The 21,132-nt window shown below is 41.8% G+C and overlaps 2 protein-coding genes across 6 annotated transcripts in view; both read right to left on the reverse strand.

The window, feature by feature from the left end:
• The window catches only part of il1rap (interleukin 1 receptor accessory protein), a 28,655-nt gene extending 17,697 nt beyond the window's left edge, over positions 1–10,958 (reverse strand). The window contains exons 1-2 of one of the 2 annotated variants that reach the window (XM_067506610.1): positions 10,380–10,460; positions 5,636–5,721 (exon numbers count right to left, since the gene is read on the reverse strand). In XM_067506610.1, the coding sequence (XP_067362711.1) occupies positions 5,636–5,721; positions 10,380–10,381 (88 nt within the window). In that variant the 5' untranslated portion in view covers positions 10,382–10,460. Of the gene's footprint in view, positions 1–5,635; positions 5,722–10,379 lie in introns of both variants that reach the window. The other variant, XM_067506609.1, reaches the window with a different exon arrangement.
• Positions 10,959–16,333: 5,375 nt separating this feature from the next.
• The window catches only part of LOC137128500 (fibroblast growth factor 12-like), a 36,027-nt gene continuing 31,228 nt past the window's right edge, over positions 16,334–21,132 (reverse strand). For 3 of the 4 annotated variants that reach the window (XM_067506613.1, XM_067506612.1, XM_067506611.1), the window contains exon 5: positions 16,334–20,351. In XM_067506613.1, coding sequence (XP_067362714.1) covers positions 20,194–20,351 — 158 coding nt within the window. In that variant the 3' untranslated portion in view covers positions 16,334–20,193. The remainder of the gene's footprint in view (positions 20,352–21,132) is intronic. The other variant, XR_010914582.1, reaches the window with a different exon arrangement.

Consider the following 21,132-nt stretch of genomic DNA (forward strand, 5'->3'; position numbering starts at 1 on the left):
CCTGCTAAGGCTGAAGCAAATCCATAGCTATAAAGTTCGACAGTATAAGACATCACAAGTATCTTGACATTGAGCCAGTGTAAAGGAGCCAGTTTACAGTGGAGTGTGCCAAACGTTTTGAGAGAGTTCCTGCATGAAACATTCCCTTTAAATCTATGGCTGCAGCTCTGCAGGGTGGGAGAAACTGCAGGGCCCTCAGTCAGTGCCCATAATTCTTTAGCACTCACTTATCATAAATTTAACCTGCCTTTGAACCCTGCTCTCACCCAAGCAAAGAGCATTTTATTCGGGGGCTTAGCCTTGAGCCATATATACATAAATTAAAAACAGAGTTGCATGAGAAGGGATGAAGAGGAAATAATCAGGTCAGGAGTCAGGACCTGGTCCATAGTGCCACCTGGATTGGAGAGTATGGATTTAAAGGCTTTTGTTCATCTTAGGGTCGACAACATCTGCAAAACCAAATACCTTTGCTATATCACCATTCAGCAGCAGAACATCATGTACTGGTACACACACAGTGTTGCACCATCTCTGAGGTTTAGAGAATTGTACAATGAGAGATATCTGCACAGAAGTGAATTGCTTTGACTGCAACATGCCCTGTTCTCACTCAGTCAAATAAAGGCAAAATGCCTCCACTGAACGAGACTTCAAAGCACAAAAAGCAACTGGATTAGGTTCCAGGAAAAAGTCCTGATAAGGACGCGTCATCTTAAAAACCCCCATGAGGGACGCAGAGGAAATCAACTGAAGAGCTGATAAAACACAGACTTGGACATAAATGACTAAGAGTCAGAATATAATGAATGACAGCATTTCAGCTGCAACAATACCAAACCAGACCTCATCAGACTTTCAAAGCTCAATACATATCAACTAAAAAACAAAAAACGAGTGAAGTCCTGATCCAGTTTGTCTGATACCTGTAGTATTTGGTATCAGCTAATACAAATGCAGATTCCAATATGATCAGTATATTTACCTACAACACATGCTTATTAAATATCTGACATCTGACACAAACTAACTCAGGGTATTTTGTCAGGATCCACTTGATCCAAATACTGGATGTCAAAAATGTTTTTATAGATTATAAAAATGTTAAAAACTAAGTTTATCAGCTCAAATTACTGATATGAATGAGAGAATAAGTGGTAAGTGAAACGGGCATGATGGTCCATTACTGTATCGCTCAGCCTTCTGGTGCTTGTACAAAAGTGATGCAGAGTGAAGCATCTTCCCTCACGATCGTTCGAGAACGAACAGACATTTGTCTTTTGAAGCAGTCAATGCAGCGTCAGCACTGGCTAAACATGAGAAGCTGCTGCTGGATGCAACCGGCTCTTCAACATATAGTAATTGTTGTCCCAGCTAAGCTGCACGTCTTCCTGTCATTGTGAGTGTCCTCCAGACTGTGGTGAATGTCCCATCTTGTGTCGATGTGGTATTGACCACAACCAGCTAAAGTGAATCACGATCATGATGTCACCCATAACTTTTTTCCTATTTATTAGGTCACATTGTGGATCTAAAATCCTAACATTAACATTTCCATTACATGAACATTTCTGACCATAGATACAGACATCACACGTCTCCCTGTAGTCTCATAGGTTTCGCACAAATCAATAAGCAGGAAACCACAACGTGGAAAGCGTGGATGCAGCACGATCAGGCTTCAAACATGTCAAGGAGGCATTTAAGGACCTGTACAGAGGGTAGGTCAGTCTGGCTTCAGAGGCACAGGACTATAAAACTAAATAAGGACTGAAATTGGATCAACTTATAGGATCACAACACTTCATATTAGGCCAGAACAGCATCTCTGATTCAACCATAAACTTTAAAAATGAATTACTAGAACCTCCTCAACATTCACTAGAAGCTTGGAGCAGGACGTTTACAGTGCCTTGCAAACGTGTTCATAACCCTTGAACTTTATCACGTTTTGTCATGTTTTATGTGATAGACCAACACAAGGTGGAACATAACTGTGAATTGAAGGAAAATGATAAATGCTTTTTACACATATATATCTGACAAGTGTGGTGCCTACAGAACCATTCGTGGTCTTCCATCACGTCAAAGACTCCTTTACAGTTACCCCAGAACCTGTGTCTAAGATCCTAAACAGGTACAGACTAGAGCGAGGAGGCTTATTGGCTCCTACATGGAGGTAGCTGCCACGAAGGTTGACTGAATGTAAGTGGAATATTTAACCTGCTACATGGGAGTAACTGCTAAATAATTCACTAACTATTTTAACTATTAAAAAATAATATTTATATTGGAAAGGATGTAGGAAGAAAATGATACTGCAAATATAACTCAGTCAAATCCAATCGTTTAGACCCAAGTCACAGGGCTCATAGTAAACGCTCACTGAATATCTTCATTGAAAACGTGGACCCGCACACGCGCACGGGCCTGTTCATGCTCGTCTTCACTGATGCTGAGGACACGAAAATTAAAGTTCACTTAAAGCTCCGCCCTAGATATAAAGTGATTTATGAGTAATTAAAAAGATAATTTGCAAATTTAAACATATTGAAAACAAATAATTGTTCTTAGCAAATTCAGTGAACGCTTTAAAACAAAAGTGAATTTAATCAGATTCTCATGGCAGCAGCTGAAGCAGAAGTTGTTCTAGGCCCAGAGTCTCAGTTTGAGAAGCTAAAGGAGAGTTTCAGCACTGATGGCTCTCAGGCTCCTGAACACTGAAGGCTAGATTAATGGAGGCTCTGTACAGAGTGTGTGTGTGTGTGTGTGTTGGTAATTGGCCTGTCAGGTTTTCCCTCCTGGAGTATTAGTCTTTCTATTAAAACATGCTCCAACATCCATCCAGCAGCTCCTCTTCTTTCACTACACATTCATCCAGCTGCACTAATACCTTCAGCCCCCACCACCAGCATACACACCCACCTACCTCCCAATGCAACCGCTTCTGATACCTGCATCAGTTTTCCTCATTTATTAGTGCTAATTAATTCAACAATTCTTTGTCATTTTAACAGTAAAAATGTTAGAAATCTTTCGCCAAACCTTATTTTCTCTTAGACTTCGTTGTAAATCATATGAATCCATCCTACATGTTGAGCAACCTCATCCCATGTTTCTTAATCTGACTCCTGTATACTGTTGTTGTTTTCAAAGCCATCACATATTTTCTGCTGCTCAACATTCTCACCGCTCTCTCGGTCTAAGTGCATGCACATGTCTTTTGCATTGAACAGTTAAGTTTGCTGTTTAATTCTGTCCCTTCTGGAGAAAATCTGTAGCAAACATGAATTTTTCACATAGTATCACACAGCTTTTGCAGATTTGTCAGCTGCACCATCATGATGCGATTCTCCACCACATCCCAACGATGCTCTATAGGAGTTGTGGTGACTGTGGAGGCCATTAGAGTAAAGTGAACTCATTTTCAATATCAAGAAATCAGTTTGAGATGATTTTAGCTTTGTGACATGATACATTATCCTGCTGGAAGTAACCATAAGAAGCTGAGTCATGAAGGGACGGACGTGGTCAGCAACAAACCTCAGGTCCTGTAGGCTGTGGTATTTAAATGATGCTCAGTGGGTACAAAGGCCCAAAGTGAGCCAAGAAAATATCCCCCCACCATTAAACCACTGGGAACCTGAACCGTTGATGCAAAGGCAGCATAGATCCAAGCTTTCATGTTGTTGATGTAACAGCTGACATGTTGTGTGTCCACAGATGCTGTTCTGTCCACCTCAGTCAGAACTAGCAGTTAATTCAGTTACGGGATCAACATGACGTTGTCACCCAGAGAACTGCTGCTCACAGGATATGTTCTCTTTTTTAGACCGTCCTCTGTGAACCCTAGAGGGGGTTGTGTGTGAAAATCCCCCTGAACCAACAGTTTCTGAAACACTGGTTCCAGCACCAACCACCGTGCCACATTCAAAGTCCCTTCAATCCCCTTTCCTGCCTGTTTTGATGCTCACTTTGAACTTTAGCATGAATGCATTGAGCTGCTGGCCTGTGATCATTAGACAATTTTGTTGAGGAGCAGTTGAACAGCTGCATGCAGCCTGTAAACAGACATTAAAAACGATACTAACATCAAAAACAAAGTCATATCAAATCATATGTGAAATTACTATGAGTAATATCAGTCTTTATATATTGTTTGTTAAAATGATGTTCAAATAATTCCCAACAGTTCAAATATGACAGATGTCAATATGATTGTAATATTAGTCTACAACTGTCTCCTTGGCTGTTCTGTCCACTTGTCCTTTAGGGCTTCAGGCTACTGTGGACTCTGGATGTACAGAACGCTCCATGTGCCTGAGACGCCGTCCTGCATGGAGCTGGAGGCTCAGAAGTAGCTGGCTGGTTCACTTTCTAACCACTAGTAAGTTTTACCTCTGTTTATTGCTTTATGTGTGATGCTCAAAGAATTTTCATACACACATTTTCACGCATCCACGTAAACCGTGCTTACATGCAAACACTGGAAAATAAGACAATTTACGTACTTTACTACATTAGTCGAAGCACGGATGACTTCCAGCAAGTAAGAAGTACGATGACTGTGACTAGTGAGTTCACTCATGAAGGAGCAAAATAAAAACCGCCATCACCATTTGGCTGTTGAATAACTAAATGCATTTCGCACCACGTTCCTTCAACTTGAATGGAACTAATCTGTCAAACACAGATCTGCAGTTCAGACTGGCCTAGTTCTTGTTTGGGGAATAACGTCCTCGGAGCAGAAAATGATTCAATTAAATACTGAAATATACATGATTGATGAATTCAAACGTTAGTTTTAATTACATTAATTGTTATATTAATTGAAAAATCAAAAAACATTCCATAGATCAATCAAAAAAAAGATAATGGTTTGATGTTAGGAGCAGCACTAATTATTACTTTTAATAATGAGTCTGTTTGATCTGTTTCAAACTGGAAAATTCACTGTATGTTCATGACATCATCTCAATGTAAAAACATGCCCCGATAATCAGATGTTGCTATCACTATTTTTTTGACCGTTTCAGGATGAGACACGTCTGGGGACATTTTGACATCAGTCACACAACTGGGACATTACAGGAGATTAATCATATTAATATGAACGTTTTGTATGACAGCAGTTTGTTGGTGTAATAAGCCAGTTTCCTCTCGTCTCGTCGGCTCCTGCGCTCACCCTCCATCCACCCCCCTCCTCACCAATAAACCACCCCTCCTTCCCTCTCCACACTCAGACAGTCTTACAAATGACCTTCCTCTCTCTGGAACCATCCATTCACCGTCCTACGCGGTGAGAGCTTCAGCTTTTAATTAACCCTGCTTTTGCAGAGTTGCACCATGAAAAAGAAGGATGTTTTTCTGTGTGTCACAGGACGAGGACGGTTAAACTAATGTTGGAATCATATCTCACATTTTCATTTCCATTCGCTGCAGAAACACATCCACACTGATGCATCAATCCAACTTGGATTAAAACAACTAAACTGGGTGGAGACACAAATGTAATAGAATAAAAATGTTCAGCATCATTTCTACAGCCGGTTGTTAAACTCAACTTTGTGGTGTCATTGATTCGTGTCCTCTAACAAGCTCCAATCACAATGGGGCTGTCACAGCTGTCACTTACCTGCCGGGTCACTGGACTGACTGGCGACTGGTGAGATCCCAACTGCCACAATGAAGAGGAAGAGGAGGGTGGAGATGCAGGACGCCCTGCAAAGAGACACAGGGACAATTCATGTAAACTTTCTATTGCTGTCATTTTGACTGCTGGTGCATAAAGATTCTTAATTTATGTATTTTCAAGTTCTGTGTTAACTGTTGATCTAATTGACAAAGGAACACGAACATCTACTATTGTCTACTTATAATAGTAACGTCATGTTGTGTAGCAATAAGTAATTATTACTGTCAGCAGTTATTCAGGTTGATGCTTTGGGCAGAAATACAGCTTTACAATACAGGTAGAAATTTCTAAAAAACCCGGGGCTGTAAACATCATCATCCTCACCATCCTCATTAGAAATAAAGAAAAAAAACCTGTGCGTCACAACTATTATTGTAACTGAGCAGTTATAGCCTCCAAACTGTACCGACTCAGCAGAAATCAGTGTGAAGCTCTCTAACGCCGTCCTCTCTCTCTCTCTCTGTATGTGTCAGGGTCTCTCGCCCCCTCCATAAATCTGCTTTGGCTGCACAGTTAAATCAGTGGAGGTGGGATTAATCTGGTCGTTATAGGAGATGAGATGAGATGGTTGATGATGACCTTGACCTCTCTTATCTCTGCACCCAATGAATTGACTTCATTTACATCCACATGTAAAAAGCAGCTCATGTGTGACAGACAGGAGTGAAACTCGATCGGCTGCGTTTGCTCTGCTGCTGCACACATGGTTTCATGGATCCACGTGGAATTTTTTCTCCGACACCCAGAAAAACACGCAAAACCTCAGCAGCCTGTGGGTGTTTGCCCACCTTTTAAAATCTGAGGTTAAAAAAAAAAAAAGCTGATTCTGAGGGATTTTAATTCCTGCATCTGTCACTCAGACTAATCTTAGAAAGGAGCCAATTCTGAATTAGATCAGTTGTCGGTTGAAGGGCAATTAAAACATGAGTCAGCACGTCGTACATAATAATAAATGCTGCACACACTTATGCTACTTTTTATGCCATGATTTGAAATCAGGCTTCCTCTGCAGTTTCTTCTGTAAGTCCTTGTAAATCTGGTTGTGTTCTGCTCAGCTCAAAGCAGCAGTGATCCTTGAAAGTCACTCGTGCTGCATGGCAGTTAAAGCACGACCGTCCACCAGGCACAGGATGCTCAGAGGACAGAGACAACCCCTGCTGCTGGGATGAACGAGTTCACATGCAGTGTGGATTTTTAAAATAGGAACTTTTTTAAAGGGATGTGACCAAAGTCTTATTGAGGTGATTTGACATTTGATAACAGATCATCTCAGCTGTGAAGTCCGGCTTCCTCTATCTGACGTTAAGCAAAGCCACGTCACTCCTTTGTTTTAACGATGTTAAAACAGGAACCCGTGCTTTCTGAGTTCTCGTCCTCACTACTGCACTACATTGTCCTCTGGGGTCAATCAGTCCCCTCTCTCGTCTCAGCCTTTTTCAGTGGCTTCCAGTTTACTTTGGAATTAATTTTAAGCTGCTGATTTGTGTTTAAGCCTCTAAGGACCTGGCACCACTCTGCTTCAGTGTATCACTGCATTGGCACAAAGCAGCAAGGTCCCTCGGATCAGGGACCACAGGCCAAATACAAAGAGGGGAGTGATTGGGCTTTTGCTGTTCTAGCCCCTAAATTAAGGCACAGTTAGATCAGCTTCTACATCGTTTCTTAAGACTCATTTATTTAATTTGCTTTTAATATGAGGTGGACTTGATAGTTTCTTAATACTTATAGATGTATGTTTTATCTCTTGTAGCGCTGCTATAATAGTTCTATTTATGATTTTACTTTTTGTCTGTGTGAAGTGAGTTGATGGGCAGGATGATGCTTTTAAAGAGCTTTAAAAATCCAGCTCCATTCACAGCTGACCAATCTGTTCACACAGAGACTTACTACTGAATTTTAAATTCCCATTTTCTTTTGGAAATTTCAGTTTCAGTTTTGACCAGTTGGGGAACAAAAAAATGCTGATTTACACATGAAGTTCATTATAGGTTTGAGTCTTTTTAACAGTCCTGTTCAGTAAAGACTGAATAGACTTAAGAATGAAGAAGTGTAAAACTCTGTGACCTTGTTATCATGTCAGATATGTAGATTTAATTTCAAATGAACACATTTGACATTTTTGCCTAAAAGAACTCAGAATGTCAAATAAAAGCGTGATTTGGGATTTTTGGGAGTTTGAGGTCATGAGAATTCACTGAAGTTCTTTACTACATTATATTATAATATTATCATTCTTTACTTGTATTTCTTCTTTGAAAGAGGAAGGTGGAGGTTATGAAGAAGAGGGAGGAAAAAAAGTTGACGTGATGTTGAAATAGAGAGAAGGAATAAATGTGTCACAGCAGATGATCAGGCAGAGCTAGTGGATCCCAGGTGGGACATTCAGAGCCAGAGCTGCTCCATGACCTTATCCATCACACACACACACACACACACACACGCACACACACACACACACACACACACACACACACACCTCTGTTTCTAATATGTCCATTTGGCATGATGCGTGTGTGTGTGCGTGTGTTGGCCTGGACAATTCTAGGTAGTTGATTACTCATTTTTGGGAGTTTGTCAGCAGTTTCCAGTAAACTGAAAAAAAAAAACCTGAATGAATCTTAATCATCCAGCATCAGCTCACACAGCTGCAGCGTTCATTTAGTTTACAGTTTAAACGTAAAGTAAAGCTCCAACATCCAGATGTGTGGAGTTTGACACTAACATTTACAGTGGAATCTGGACCCGGTCATTGTCTTCCTGAACCTGTTTCACCTGTTTAGAATCTTTTACATGTTGTCAGGTAACAGGCTGGAACCAGCTCTGAGCTGCAGGACAGACCTGATCAACACTGCTCACTTCATCACAGCTGTTTGCACAGGACAGAAAGCACGATGCATTACGGCATCATTTCCACACCGTTTGATCGCAGAATTTATTTAAGTTTGCGAGGGTTCACGACGAATGTCCGGAACACAACCCCGACATTTTTTTTTCTTGCAAGAACGAGATTCAGGTGCCACAGCAGCAAAAATCCAAATCATCCATAACAAATGAATCTAAAACACGCAACAAACAAAAAAACAAAAAAGTTCATTTTAAGAGGCCACAGTGACAACAGGTGCCTTTAAACTGTGTGATCACAGAATTCACGGCAGTTTTGTGGATCACCTGAGTTTTTGGGAGTGAGACAGACTGAGACATCAGCAGCCATCGCTGAACATGAGGCTCAGGACAAAAATGGGCCTGTTCACCCTCAGCACCGTCATTCGTCCATGTTTCCTTAAAGTGTGTGGTTCTGTCATCAGTGCTGATAACTCACCGTTCATGAAGGCAGATTCCTAACATCTGTTTTTGTGACATTTCCCTTCAGCTCTGTACCTTCGTCTCTGATTCGGAGGTTGTGTGTTTTCAAGTCTTAATAACTAACAGGGCTAATGACTAATGGCGAAGTGCTGTTGTCGTGTGTAACACAAACCTTTCAGGCAGCTCACACAAAAGCAGACAAACCAGTTTCATAAGAGACATAAAAATTAAGTCTGTCTTGCTTCAGTTGTTGACGGTCTGCAGGGGGAACAAGCCTATGAAGACAACGTGGACATTCACATCTCGACGTTAAGCGTTATTTGTATGAGAAATGTTGCACACTGTAGCTTTAAGCCAGGCTCTATATCTGACAGGCAACTGTCTCACAGTCAGTCTGGCTCCATCAAATGTTTGTCCAAGGTCCAGATTAAACCTTCAGTCCAGGGTCCAACTACAGAGTATGCAGGAGTTTTGCCCTAAATCTAAATACGATTTCAGTGCTTCTCCACTAGAATATGACAAATTACATGGTGAATTTGACAAATGAGAAATTGTAAATAATTTCTGTTTGGAGTCTGTTGAGGTTTTGAATCCCTGACTTCAGTTTTTATGAAATCTATGATCCAAAATGACAAATATGTTCTGAAAGAGGAAAAGCTTTTGCTCTTTTCTTCCAAGAATCATTTGCCTGACAGGTTATGTTCTGTTCTGATTCATAAACTGCAGTCAGGATGAGGATGAGGAGGATGATGAGGCAGGTGTCCTGCAGCGCGGAGCTGACTCTCTGCTGATCACTGCAGAGTCTCCAAACAGATGTAATTGACAATAATCTGATTATCAGTCGGGATCGATGAGGAACAGTTAACTCTGCCAGCAGACGGACTGTCCTCCCCTTGATGAGAGACGTTTTACCCCAGACTCACATTTTAAAACGTCCCCTTCACGTTTTCACCTTCAATTCTAAACAGTAGTCACGGAGCAAACAACACTGGACCTTAAACGTGAAGTTCGCACTGCGCGGAGTTTGATTCTTAAAATAAGCAAAGGTTCGGTTTGAGCGCAGCTCTGTGCACAGTGTTCAGGCCGAAATGTAGATTATGTTGCTGAGATTAATAATCATGAGGAGCTTTGCTGTCAGCGGCTATGAACTGACGAGGCCAGTGTATTCAACCCTAAACGGACACATTTGTGAAGGAGGATCCGCATGAACAAGCATAAACACGAGCAAACAGCAAACACGGCTCTTTCCGGGGGCGACGGGGTGAAGATTCATACCCCCGGGGTTCGGCTCCCACTCCCAGAGACTTTGGGTGAAACAGACCCCAGCTTTGCGCTCACTCGTCTTATAAGAAGAACCACACAGAAACACAGCAGGACTTACATTGGCAGCAGGTCCGGACGATGTCGAGCAGAACTGGGCGTAGGCGGGGCGGACTGTGGAGGGTGTCCCGGGTCTTTGTGTGTTTAATGCGAGTCCCTCACTCCCCCCTCAGCTCGGCACCGGGAGCAGCGGGGCTCTCATCATTTCCAGCCCGACCGTCAGGACTCGGTCTCGGCTCCAAGTCCCCACTAACAGCGGAGCAGCGAGGAGTGTGGAAGAAGCGCAGTGACGTGCGGTGGTTGTCTGCTCCAGGCACCAAAGTGGGAGACTGTCTGGATCCGGTTTCACAGCGCCGGAGGAGCGCGGCCGCTTTCCGTCAAAAGCGCAGGAAAAGTAAAAGTTACTGCGCGCGTCTGTGTATTTGTGTGTTTGTTTGTGTGCGTAGGAAATAGAAGTTGAGTGTGTTCCGGTTGACGCTCCTCCTCCTCAGACACCGTTGCGACACCAACCAGATTTCCCAACCAGCACCGGGGGGGGGGTCCCCTGGTGGGGGGGGTCCCTGAAGCACAGAGTGAAGCATCAGTGAGGAGGAAAGTCTCCTGACAAAAAGCAGGAATCGCAGAAAGTACAGTCAAATCAAATCGCAGTAAAACTCCGTGATTCTGAGTCACAGCTGGATTTCTGAATGACTAAAAGGTCACAGACATGAAACTGTCTCGTGACAAAGACAAAAAGAGGAGTTCGCCCCGAAACAAGACAGCGAGCAGCTTCAGCTTGTACTTGGGGCCTTCATCTTCCCTTTTCTGCAACAATATTGTTCACGTGTTTCAGTTTTGTCCTAAAGTTTAGATTTTCGTTCATGGAGAACAAATAAAACCTGCAGAAATACAATAAATCTGAAAACATTGTAAATTTATCGACGGACATCTGTCAGCTGTTTGGTGTGAGGATTTGTTCGTCCTTTAAAGTTTGCGCTGATTCAGCTTTTGAGCGGGCTCTGAATGGGCCTGTCGGGCCCAGTTAAAGGACATGAGGACCTGGACCCAAAAGAGCGAAAACAGTGAAAAACACAAACCCAATGACCACAAAAAGCAACACAGAACAAACGCTGGCTGTGGCGGATCAGGATTTACGACGTTGTGTTTGGCTGCAGACGGACGACGTCTCCACCTGGTGGTGACACCTGGCAGCTGGCGCTCAGCAGCTTCTAATGTTTGGGAAGCTGTAAAACATCAGGTGAGAAGCCCAGCACGCACCTGACAGAGCAGGGCGGAGCTTTTGACACTTTTCATTGTGTCATCGTGATGCGTTCACTTCCCTCTGGTGTGAATCTGCACATCTTGATGCTTTGACCTATTGTTTGTGTTTCCATTGGTTCTGATCCACACACCGTCATGAACGTACAACAAACATCAGTCACAGAAACAGTTTCTTTTCATCCTGTGAGTTCAGAGTGAGTTCACAGCGGATCTTCCCCAGCCCCCAACGGCACGTTACGCTGTTGGGGGCACTTTGGGACATTTTGACATGTCCTCTGGAAAAGCCGGGCGCGAACTTCCGACCCTATGGTCCGTACGCGACCGCTCTACTGAGCCCCTAGTCACAGACAGGAATCTCCATGGACTATGATGTTTGCAGATGACATTGTGGTTTGTAACGAGAGCAGGGAGAAGGTGGAAGAAAATTCTCTGGAAAACAGAGGAATGAAGCTTAGAATACATGTGTGTGAATCTGAGGGACCCTGGTGGAACAGTGAGGTTACAGGGAGCAGAGGTGAAGAAGGTGCAGGACTTTAGGGTCAACGGTTCAGAGCAACGGAGGGTGTGGAAAAGAGGTGAAGAGGCGAGTGCAGGCAGGTTGGAACAGGTGGAGAAAAGTGTCAGGTGTGTTGTGTGATAAAAGAGTATCAGCGAGTATGAAAGGAAAGGTGTTCAAGACGGTGGTGAGACCAGAGATGTTGTTCGGCTTAGAGACAGTGGCACTGAAGAAAAGACAGGAGGCAGAGCTGGAGGTAGCAGAGCTTAAGATGTGGAGGAGGATGGACAGGATCAGGAATGAGGACATCAGAGGGACAGCTCATGTTAGATGTTTTGGAGATAAAGTCAGAGAGGCCAGATTGAGGTGGTTTGGACATGTTCAGAGGAGAAACTGTGAATATATCGGTAGAAGGATGCTGAGGTTGGAGCTGCCAGGCAGGAGGTCTAGAGGAAGAGCAAAGAGGAGATTTATGGATATAGTGAGGGAGGACATGAAGTTAGTTGGTGTGAGTGAAGAGGATGCAGAGGACAGAGTTAGATGGAGGCACATGATTCGCTGTGGTGACCCCTGAAAGGGAAAGAAGTATCTAACATCTCATTAAACACAGTTTAGAAAGGACAATAAAACAAACTCATTGTTTCCACAAATATGAAAAATAAAACAAAATAAAGTAAAAAATAATATAAAATAAAAAGCACGTAGAAAAATAAATATCTGATATGATAAAATAAGAACATGTACATGAGTAAATATCTATGATAAGGGTTTAAAGTTTGGTTTAAAAACACAAAAGACAAAGTACATTTACAGAATTGACAATTCTGACAAATACAATATTATTATTGTTATTTTTCTGTGTTATTACTGTCTGTATATCATAAACACATCCACACTGTGACGTCACAAGCTGAAGGGGCTTCACGTCATAAAATGGATGTTATGGACACATTTACAAATACAGATTTAGACAATGGACAATCCCACATTCTCCAACTGCTTCACAGTAAAAGCCTCAAAGCTGCTTCACACTCTTTTCACTCCTTCACATTAAAAGGCTGAGACTTTACTGTGTAGCAGATGATATGTTCATTTGTTTCCAAATCCACATTTTCTACGTGTTTTAACGCAGTTTCATGATGTTGAAGTGAAGTCGTCTTCTCGGCTTGTCCTCCTGTTGTCAGCTGATGGTTTGAAGCAGCAGAAGTGGGTTTTTGTGTGGCTCCTTGTTAAAATTGGATGAAGCCTTGCAGCAGTTACAGTCGTCTCTGAAGTGGAAAACCGCTGCTGAGAGTATTTGTACAGCATCAGAGCGGGCGGATGCTCCCTGAACTCTATGGTTTTCACTTCACCTCACAAATAACAGAAGCTTTTAAAGAGAGCAGCAGCTGCTTCAGAGCAAATCACGTAAAGCTTTTACTCATTACAGCTGCTGTTTGTCACCTTCTGTCACCAATGTAAAGGTGACGCCATAAGTTAGTTTGTAGTGTCATGAAAGAAAGAAATGAATAAATTAACATTTCACATTGACTTATGTCCACGTTTTCACTTAGCTGCACGATCATTTCCTGTGAAATAGCTTTTGTTGTTCCGTGCGTTAGAGTTGACAAGAACAACTTGGACTCTGGAGCCCTAATGTATAAAAATGTAAGAAACAGGAACAACAGGAAACTGGATTTTTATACAGTAGTTTTTTATTTGTTTTTCAATCATCTTTTTCATCCTGCTGCGTATTTGCGATGACTTTATTCTAATATATGATGCTTTATATGAAGGTGTATCAGAAAAGGTCCAAACATCAGCAAAGCCAACAAAAGATCGAGGACTTTTAGACTTGGACATTTTGTCATTGTCCCCCCTCTCCCCCCCCAAACCCACATAATCTCAGTTCACCTCACAGGGGCCAAAAGGCATCTGCCGATTTGTAAAGGCGTTATCCTTTTGTGCGACAGTGTACAGACTGGGATAGAGGTTAAAGCAGGAGATCAGCAGGTCGACTCAAAGGTTTTGACTGGACATCAACAGGAGATTCTGCAGATTTGATTCAGAATTTGAGGAAAACGTGGACAAAAATGTTTTAGGACCATTTGAAAACCTCTGAGGTGACCTGGTGTGTTCTCCTAAATCACAGATGTGACGTGATGAGTGTCCTTTCTAGTTTTCCCACTTCCAAGAGAGCAGTTTACATGTTGCTGCTGAGCTTCAGTTCAAAGCATAGACAAGAAACCGGCTGTGCCAAATTTGAACAATTGTATGTGTTTATTGAAAATGTCTTATTAAAACTTAACCCGTGTAGTGAAAAAATGGTAAAAACTGAAGAAAATGTGCACTTATGAGTGCACACATTAGATATTCTTTCTTTTAAACATTCTCAAATATTTTTTGAGAAAAGCAAATCTTTCTACACAAATGGCACAAAATAACAGTTAGAATGTTTTTGAACTACTTTAACCTTTATGTGAAACTAGTTTTACCCACTGGGACCTGCTAATATTAAAGTGGAACTCAAATGGTGTTTTATGACTTGCCTTTAAGTGAAATGTTACTTTTCTAACCCACATATATCCATCGAAATCTATATCTATGGGTATAAATAGGTATATCTTTATAATCCTAGCATGAAAAACTCACCTTCAGATGTTGTCAGCTCTCTGAAAAACTCTGAACGTTACTATAGGTTTTTGCAAAATAATTTAAAATTAAGTGAAGATGCAGCAATGAAACAGAAGACAAACAGACAAAGTGCTATAAAAGTATCTAAAAGAGAAAATAGAACAGTAAAATAGTGATCGCTAACTCTCCAATTCTGCTTCATTTCAAAGTAATTTAAGTAATTTAACTGGAAGTTTCCGAAGCTAAACAATGAACAAAAGCCAAAATTGCAGTGGTGAAAAAAGAAGCTTGACCTTTTACTTAGGTAAAAGTGTAGAAACACTCTGTAGAAACTTGAGTTAAGTGCAAAAGTATTTCCATCAAAATATAATTCTAACGTGCCAAATAGTCATTATTGAGATAAATTAGTGGATTCTGAATAATCATTCATTGCTGTTTAATCATTTTTGATCATTTGTTGATTAATTTTTTTTCACATGAATGAAAAGTCACTAAACTATCAAATGTGGTAAAGTAAGAACCAAAAATAGAATGAAATAGTACAAGTAAATTCTTTTGCACCTCTGAAAGTGAATTCACCAATTCCAATTCATTTTGGCACCAACTGTCTTCTTTACTTCAGAGGAGAAACTTGAAGGGAACGTGGTGTGATGTGACATTATAGCCTGATAATGAACTGATCATGGCCTGGAACTGGAAGCTGTTTCATGGCAGCTCTAGAAACAGAAGTGGTAGAAAGGACACTCATGCTGCCACATTCCCGTTGACAGGTCTGCTTGTGTTGACACTCACACAGAAACATGCACAGGAGAGAATTCACTTGTCACAAACACTGAATGTCCCTTTGGACCAGAAGACAAAACTCTAAAAGTGTTTCTGCTGGTCTCTACAATCCTCATGGTCTGACCCGAAACCCCAAACTGGAAGACTTTCTCGGAGGCAGCATTGTGGATTGTGATTGGTTCAGTCCTACTGTCAATCCGTCCATTTTAAACCAACAGAACTCAAAATCCAAAAACACAAAGGTGAAGACCAAAACACAAACACCTGGGCCATGGCAGCCAATACGAGTCAACCTGTACGACCGGACCCGCCCTGCCTTCTGTCTCTGTTGGGTTTATAACAGCTTTGTGTTTGCTGACGCAGCATGCATCACAGTTCAGTCACAGAGAGAAGTCATCTGTTTTGCACATGCAAAAAATCACTGAAAATCTGAGTGTAAATCTCTGAACACGCCGAATTTCTCTAGTCTAAAGGTTTTTCATCAGTTATTGTTGGAGGTTTCTGTGTTGGCTGATGGGAGAAGGAGTTTCCCAAAAATCATCTTTGCATGAGTTTAATGTGTTAAGACACCAAACAAATCATCCACTGCAGCCTGAGCTGGTTTCATTTCCTACATTAACACATCTGTTCTTTAATTAGCAGATAAACACTGTTATGTTTCCTGCCACAGTGTCATTAAAGAAGTTACTAAAACGAGCATTCAAAGTTTTGTCAGAGCTCCAGTTAGATCTACAGTGTGCGACATCTTTGGAAGATTTTTGGGCAGAAATAAGCTCCACAGCTTCACAGAACAACACGGACAAGCACAGCACAGATTTACACGGTAATGATTGTTTCTGAGTGAGGCTCATCCTTCTGACCAATCAGAGCTGTTTCCCAGCAGGGAGAGAGATTTTATTTACACGTGCAAAGGTGAGTAAATACAATTAAAGAAATTCACTACAGTTGAAAGTGTAACTTTACAGTCTAGTTTTTAGGTTTTAAGAAAATTCTACGTAGAATAAATATTTGCAGAACAGTGAAATATTGTTTTGCCAGATTATTGCAATTGTCTTGTTTGAATATTTGAACACTTGGCATATTGCGATTTTATTCTCAAAAGACTTGTTCAATTAAAATGTTGTTATATATTCCTGCAACTTCAAATTTGAACCTTCATTTGTGATCGGACAGTTTTTGCCAAAAACCTTTAAAAAAAAATATCTTTATCAATGTATAAAATCGATGTCCTCACAAAGTAATGATGAAAATATTTGTTTTTGTTAAAAGCAAAAAACACAAATGGAACAACACAAAGGTATTTTCTACGGTGGCCCTGAGAGCTCATAATACTGAAAACACCAGCAAATTAAAAAACTACTTCGTCAATTTCACAAAACAGGTGCAGCATTAAGTAACATGTTGTAAAAGCCCCATCACAAACGGGGAGCAAAGAAAAATACAGTATCTAATAAAGATAAGATCAAATAAAGTATATTTCTTTGCTCTTGGAGAAATTTCCATTGTGTTGTGGCTTTTTGCAGAACATTTCTTAATGTTGTAATTGATGAAGTTGTTTTTCTAACTTTGCTCGTGTTTTCTTGACTTGCAGTGCCGTGAGCTTTCAGGGCCACAGTGATTTTCGGACGTTTGTAAAATTTGAAGAAACCAAAACCCTTTCATACATCCTGCTCCTCATGCACAGAGATACTTTGAAATGATTGTTTTCCTGATGAGGCAGTGATAAGGCTTTTAAACGGACTCTTGAAACCTGTGTGATGAGACACAGGACCTCGATGGCGACCTGCTGAGTTTTGTAAACCAGTTGAGATGTTTTTGGGAAACTCAGTCAGTAACATCTGAAAAGACTAAAGGGTTTGAGTAAGAGAAGGATAAATGTAGGAAAAGTTGGACCGGGCAATGCAGCGACTCAGTCTGAACGTCGGAAGTTGACTCTGAAAATAGAAGTTCTTTTCACGACCTCTGCAGAGGGTGTTGTTTTTCTCCATAATATAGTCTTCACCAAAAATAATTGAAATCAAGGGCAGAAGAAAATTGAGGGATGTGAATCTGACACTAGTGAACATTTTCCACCAAATTTTAACAACTCATGGAGAATCTTTTTGGAATCACAGACTTGTTTTCTTAAGGTTCTTCACCCAATACAGAAGAGCAGAAAGTTCTTCTGTTATCGGATGTTTGTGTTCCTGACGTTCAGCTGAGATCAAATGACACAGCTTTCAGTTTCAGGGCAGTGCTTTTACTCTAGGGGACGCAGGGCAGTGATAAATGTGTCACCAAATCCTCCCATCAGCCGACACCTGAACACATCACAAGACCAGCGGCTGTGACCCGGAGACGATGTTGATGCCAAAGCCTGACTCAAAATCTTTACAAGCTTTTATCCAAAAGTTCCAGTGATTAATCAGCTTCATTTCAGCTTCCAAACATGTGGCAACACCACTTTCCCTCCTGCTCCACCTCCTGCTGCAGTGCACAGGCCAAGAATCCCCAGGTTTGTTTCATGCACTGTGATCAGAAGGAGCACAGCTTTCTGAAATATGATAAATACGTATTTACAACGTTCACTGTTCTATTGACTGCAGACATGTGATATTCAAACTGCAGCTTCTCCGTCTAAAATCTCCTAATTAACATCTGAGTCTGGATGAAGCCAATAATCAATAAAATAATCAAAGATAATTTTTAAAAGCAAACTGGATTTTTTTTTCATTTCCCATCATGCTTTGCTTGTAAAACAAATAAGGTGTGAACACAGTCAGAGGTGGCGGGAACCCAAGAATAAGTACTTGCCTGAAAAAGTACTTCAAAAGTACCACTTCAGATTCAACTTTAACTACTGTTGTAAAATGTACTTTACACAGCAAATATACTTAGTTACCTGCCACCTCTGCACCAATCAGAGCCCAGCGTGGCCGGCTGCTGAGGTCCTGCAGAGTCTCATCACACAGTGGTTCTGCCTGCACACTGTCTCCACGCTGTCAAAGGTTTCATCAGATCAGACCCTGAACGCAGCACGAAAACAAACAGGAGTAAGTTGTAATCATGAATTTTTTTTAACATCATCCCTTTTTGACACTGAGCTCCTTCCTGTTGGTCTCACTTCGTTTCTATGGAAATCCAGCACTGTCAGTGTTTGATGTTTATCGTGTGGCACTTTTGCTCAGATCCACTCTGTTTAATGCACTGACAGCTTTAGGTGCTTCAAGTCAGATCATGGCAAAGTGTAAAATGTTCCCAGAGAACTTAAAGTGCAGATTGTCTGACTACAGTCTCTGAACAGCTGCGCTTCACAAACAACTGGTCTGCTCACAAAACCACCTTCTGACCTTCACCTAAACCCAGGACTCTGGAGTCAAACTCAGGCTTCTGTTTCATCTGAACGCATCCATGCAATGATAACATTCCCTATGAAACATGTGGCAGTGTAGCTGCACAGGAAATCAGCTTTCATGAGCCAGTGGCGGCACATGATGAACTTCAAAACAGCCGGTGTGTGTCAGTGTGAAAACATGTCAGGATGCACCACAGTCGTGCTTCAACTGGCCCGAGGGGCAGCTACTGTATCAGACGGACACATCCTGACTGCGGCGTGACGCCTCGGCCTGAGCTGCAGTGATGGGCCTCGTTTCTGCAAGGGGACAACAGTCTGCACTGTGAAGAGGTTTCTGTGATTTCTCTAGCCCTGGGTTTTGCCTTTCAGGCTACAGGGTGGCCTAAAGAATGCAGAGCATTGCCTGGAGACACTACTCAGAGAAAACTGTCATCATTTATTTTCTTCTAACATATTAACATCATAATTTACTTACCGACTTCATCACTTTGCTTTTTGGACAAATGTCTGCAACTAATTTCAATCCTCTAAAGATGATTTACATAGAAAAAAAGTGGAAGCAACAGTTTTCTAGAAGGAAGGAGCTTAGTTTAAAAAGTGATAGAGGACAGGGAAATGATCATATGCTTTGTAGGAAACACAAGAACACCAGCGTTCTCATGCAGTGGGCTCACAAAGTCTCTGTCTGCATGTGGAACCATCGACTCAAAGACGTGAAGTGACCTCGTCCACGGGAAACAAAGTCTTTCAGGATCCATTCCCCTTCTGATCAGGAGCACTGCAATAAAACTTCTTGACCCCCCAAAACAACACAAATACAGAAAACGTGGTAGCTGGAGGAAACACAACAGAAACTCTTCTTTGTGACTGGACAGATCAAGACGATGAAGAAGAAGAAGAAGAAGAAGAAGCGCAGTGAGTCGAAAGTGCGAAAAGTGTTGCATTCATTAAGAAATGAGAGTAGGTGGAGTTTCTACATGGCTTAAAGCTTCGGAGTTCGGAGCGCTCGCTCCACTCGGGAAACATTTTGTCAACGTCGTGACAGAAACGGTGATGATTATGATGTGGCAATGAAGAGTAGGTGTGCGAGCCTCCTGCACCGATTCAGCAGGGCTTTTTGCATAAAATGTAAATCATCATCATCAACGTCCTGCTTTTCCTCGAACAAGCCCCCCCATTTCAAAATTTAAATATTTCATTACGAGCAAGAAGATCTTTCCCTGTTTTTTTTTTTTTTTTAAGCTTCTTTTTTCTTTGTTTTCGTTGTCGTCATCGTCGTCGTCGTCAGTGTGGTTGTAGTTGCAGTTGTCGGTGAACAGAGGGAGTGTTGCAATGGGAGTTCTCCTCCACCTCCTCCTCCTGCTGCTGTGGTGTTGGGGGCGCTGCAGGTTATGACCCCTCCCGATCTGTGGACCCGTCCTGCTGCTGCTGTCGCCGCTGCCGCTCCAGGCTCCTCGCCCTCTCCTCGCTGTTCATCGTCGGGCTCCGTGAAGATTTCAGCAGCTTCTCCTCGAGCTCGTGCAGCGACGGCTCCTTGTACATGCACACTGTGGGGGGAGGGGGGGACAACACTTTATTAACCCCTCATCACAGATGAACAGTCAAATAAAATCTCCAGTAATTAGAAATAAAGTCAAAGAGACTTTTAGTCAAGATTTGTAGCACAGAACTACAACGTCCATAGTTTGATTCCTGGCCCTTTGTGAACCTTTGTTTTACGTCACATCCTTCCGTCTCTAACCTGGTTTCCAGTCTCTGCTCACGATCAGTTAAATACTAATCTTTAAATAAAAGATAAAATCATTAACAGGAATGTAAACTCTAACTTTTAGCTCCTGGGTGGCTGGTAACTGCTCGTTCATCCTGAATTTTTACATTTTCACCACAAGGAGCAGAATGTTCAGGTGTATCGAATTAAAAACTCTGTAAACATCTGGAGATACTGAGAGGGTTTTGGGATTAAAAAAAAGAAAACTTGACATTGCAAATGAAAGAGAAATAATTCAGGTCCAAATCAAACAGAAGTTCATCAGCATCAGACACGACGTCCTCCACTGAAGCTCAGGTTCTGATGACTCTCAGGTGGATTTGATCGACTCGTCTGAGACTTGTTCCAGGAAATCAACCTGCATCAGTTACTAACAGTGACAGAAAAGCTGCTTCATCACTGATACAGGATTTACTGTAGAAAGACATTGTCTCAGAGGACAGACGTTGGACTCCACTGTCTGTAATATAACAGTGTCTGTCTGTTAAATTTTCTATTCCCTCTTGTCAGACCCCCCCCCCCGCCTCTGCTCACCTGTTTCCCTCCACAGCACCTCTGCA

The sequence above is a fragment of the Channa argus genome, chromosome 6 (assembly GCF_033026475.1).
Source record: "Channa argus isolate prfri chromosome 6, Channa argus male v1.0, whole genome shotgun sequence".
NCBI classification, from domain to species: domain Eukaryota; kingdom Metazoa; phylum Chordata; class Actinopteri; order Anabantiformes; family Channidae; genus Channa; species Channa argus.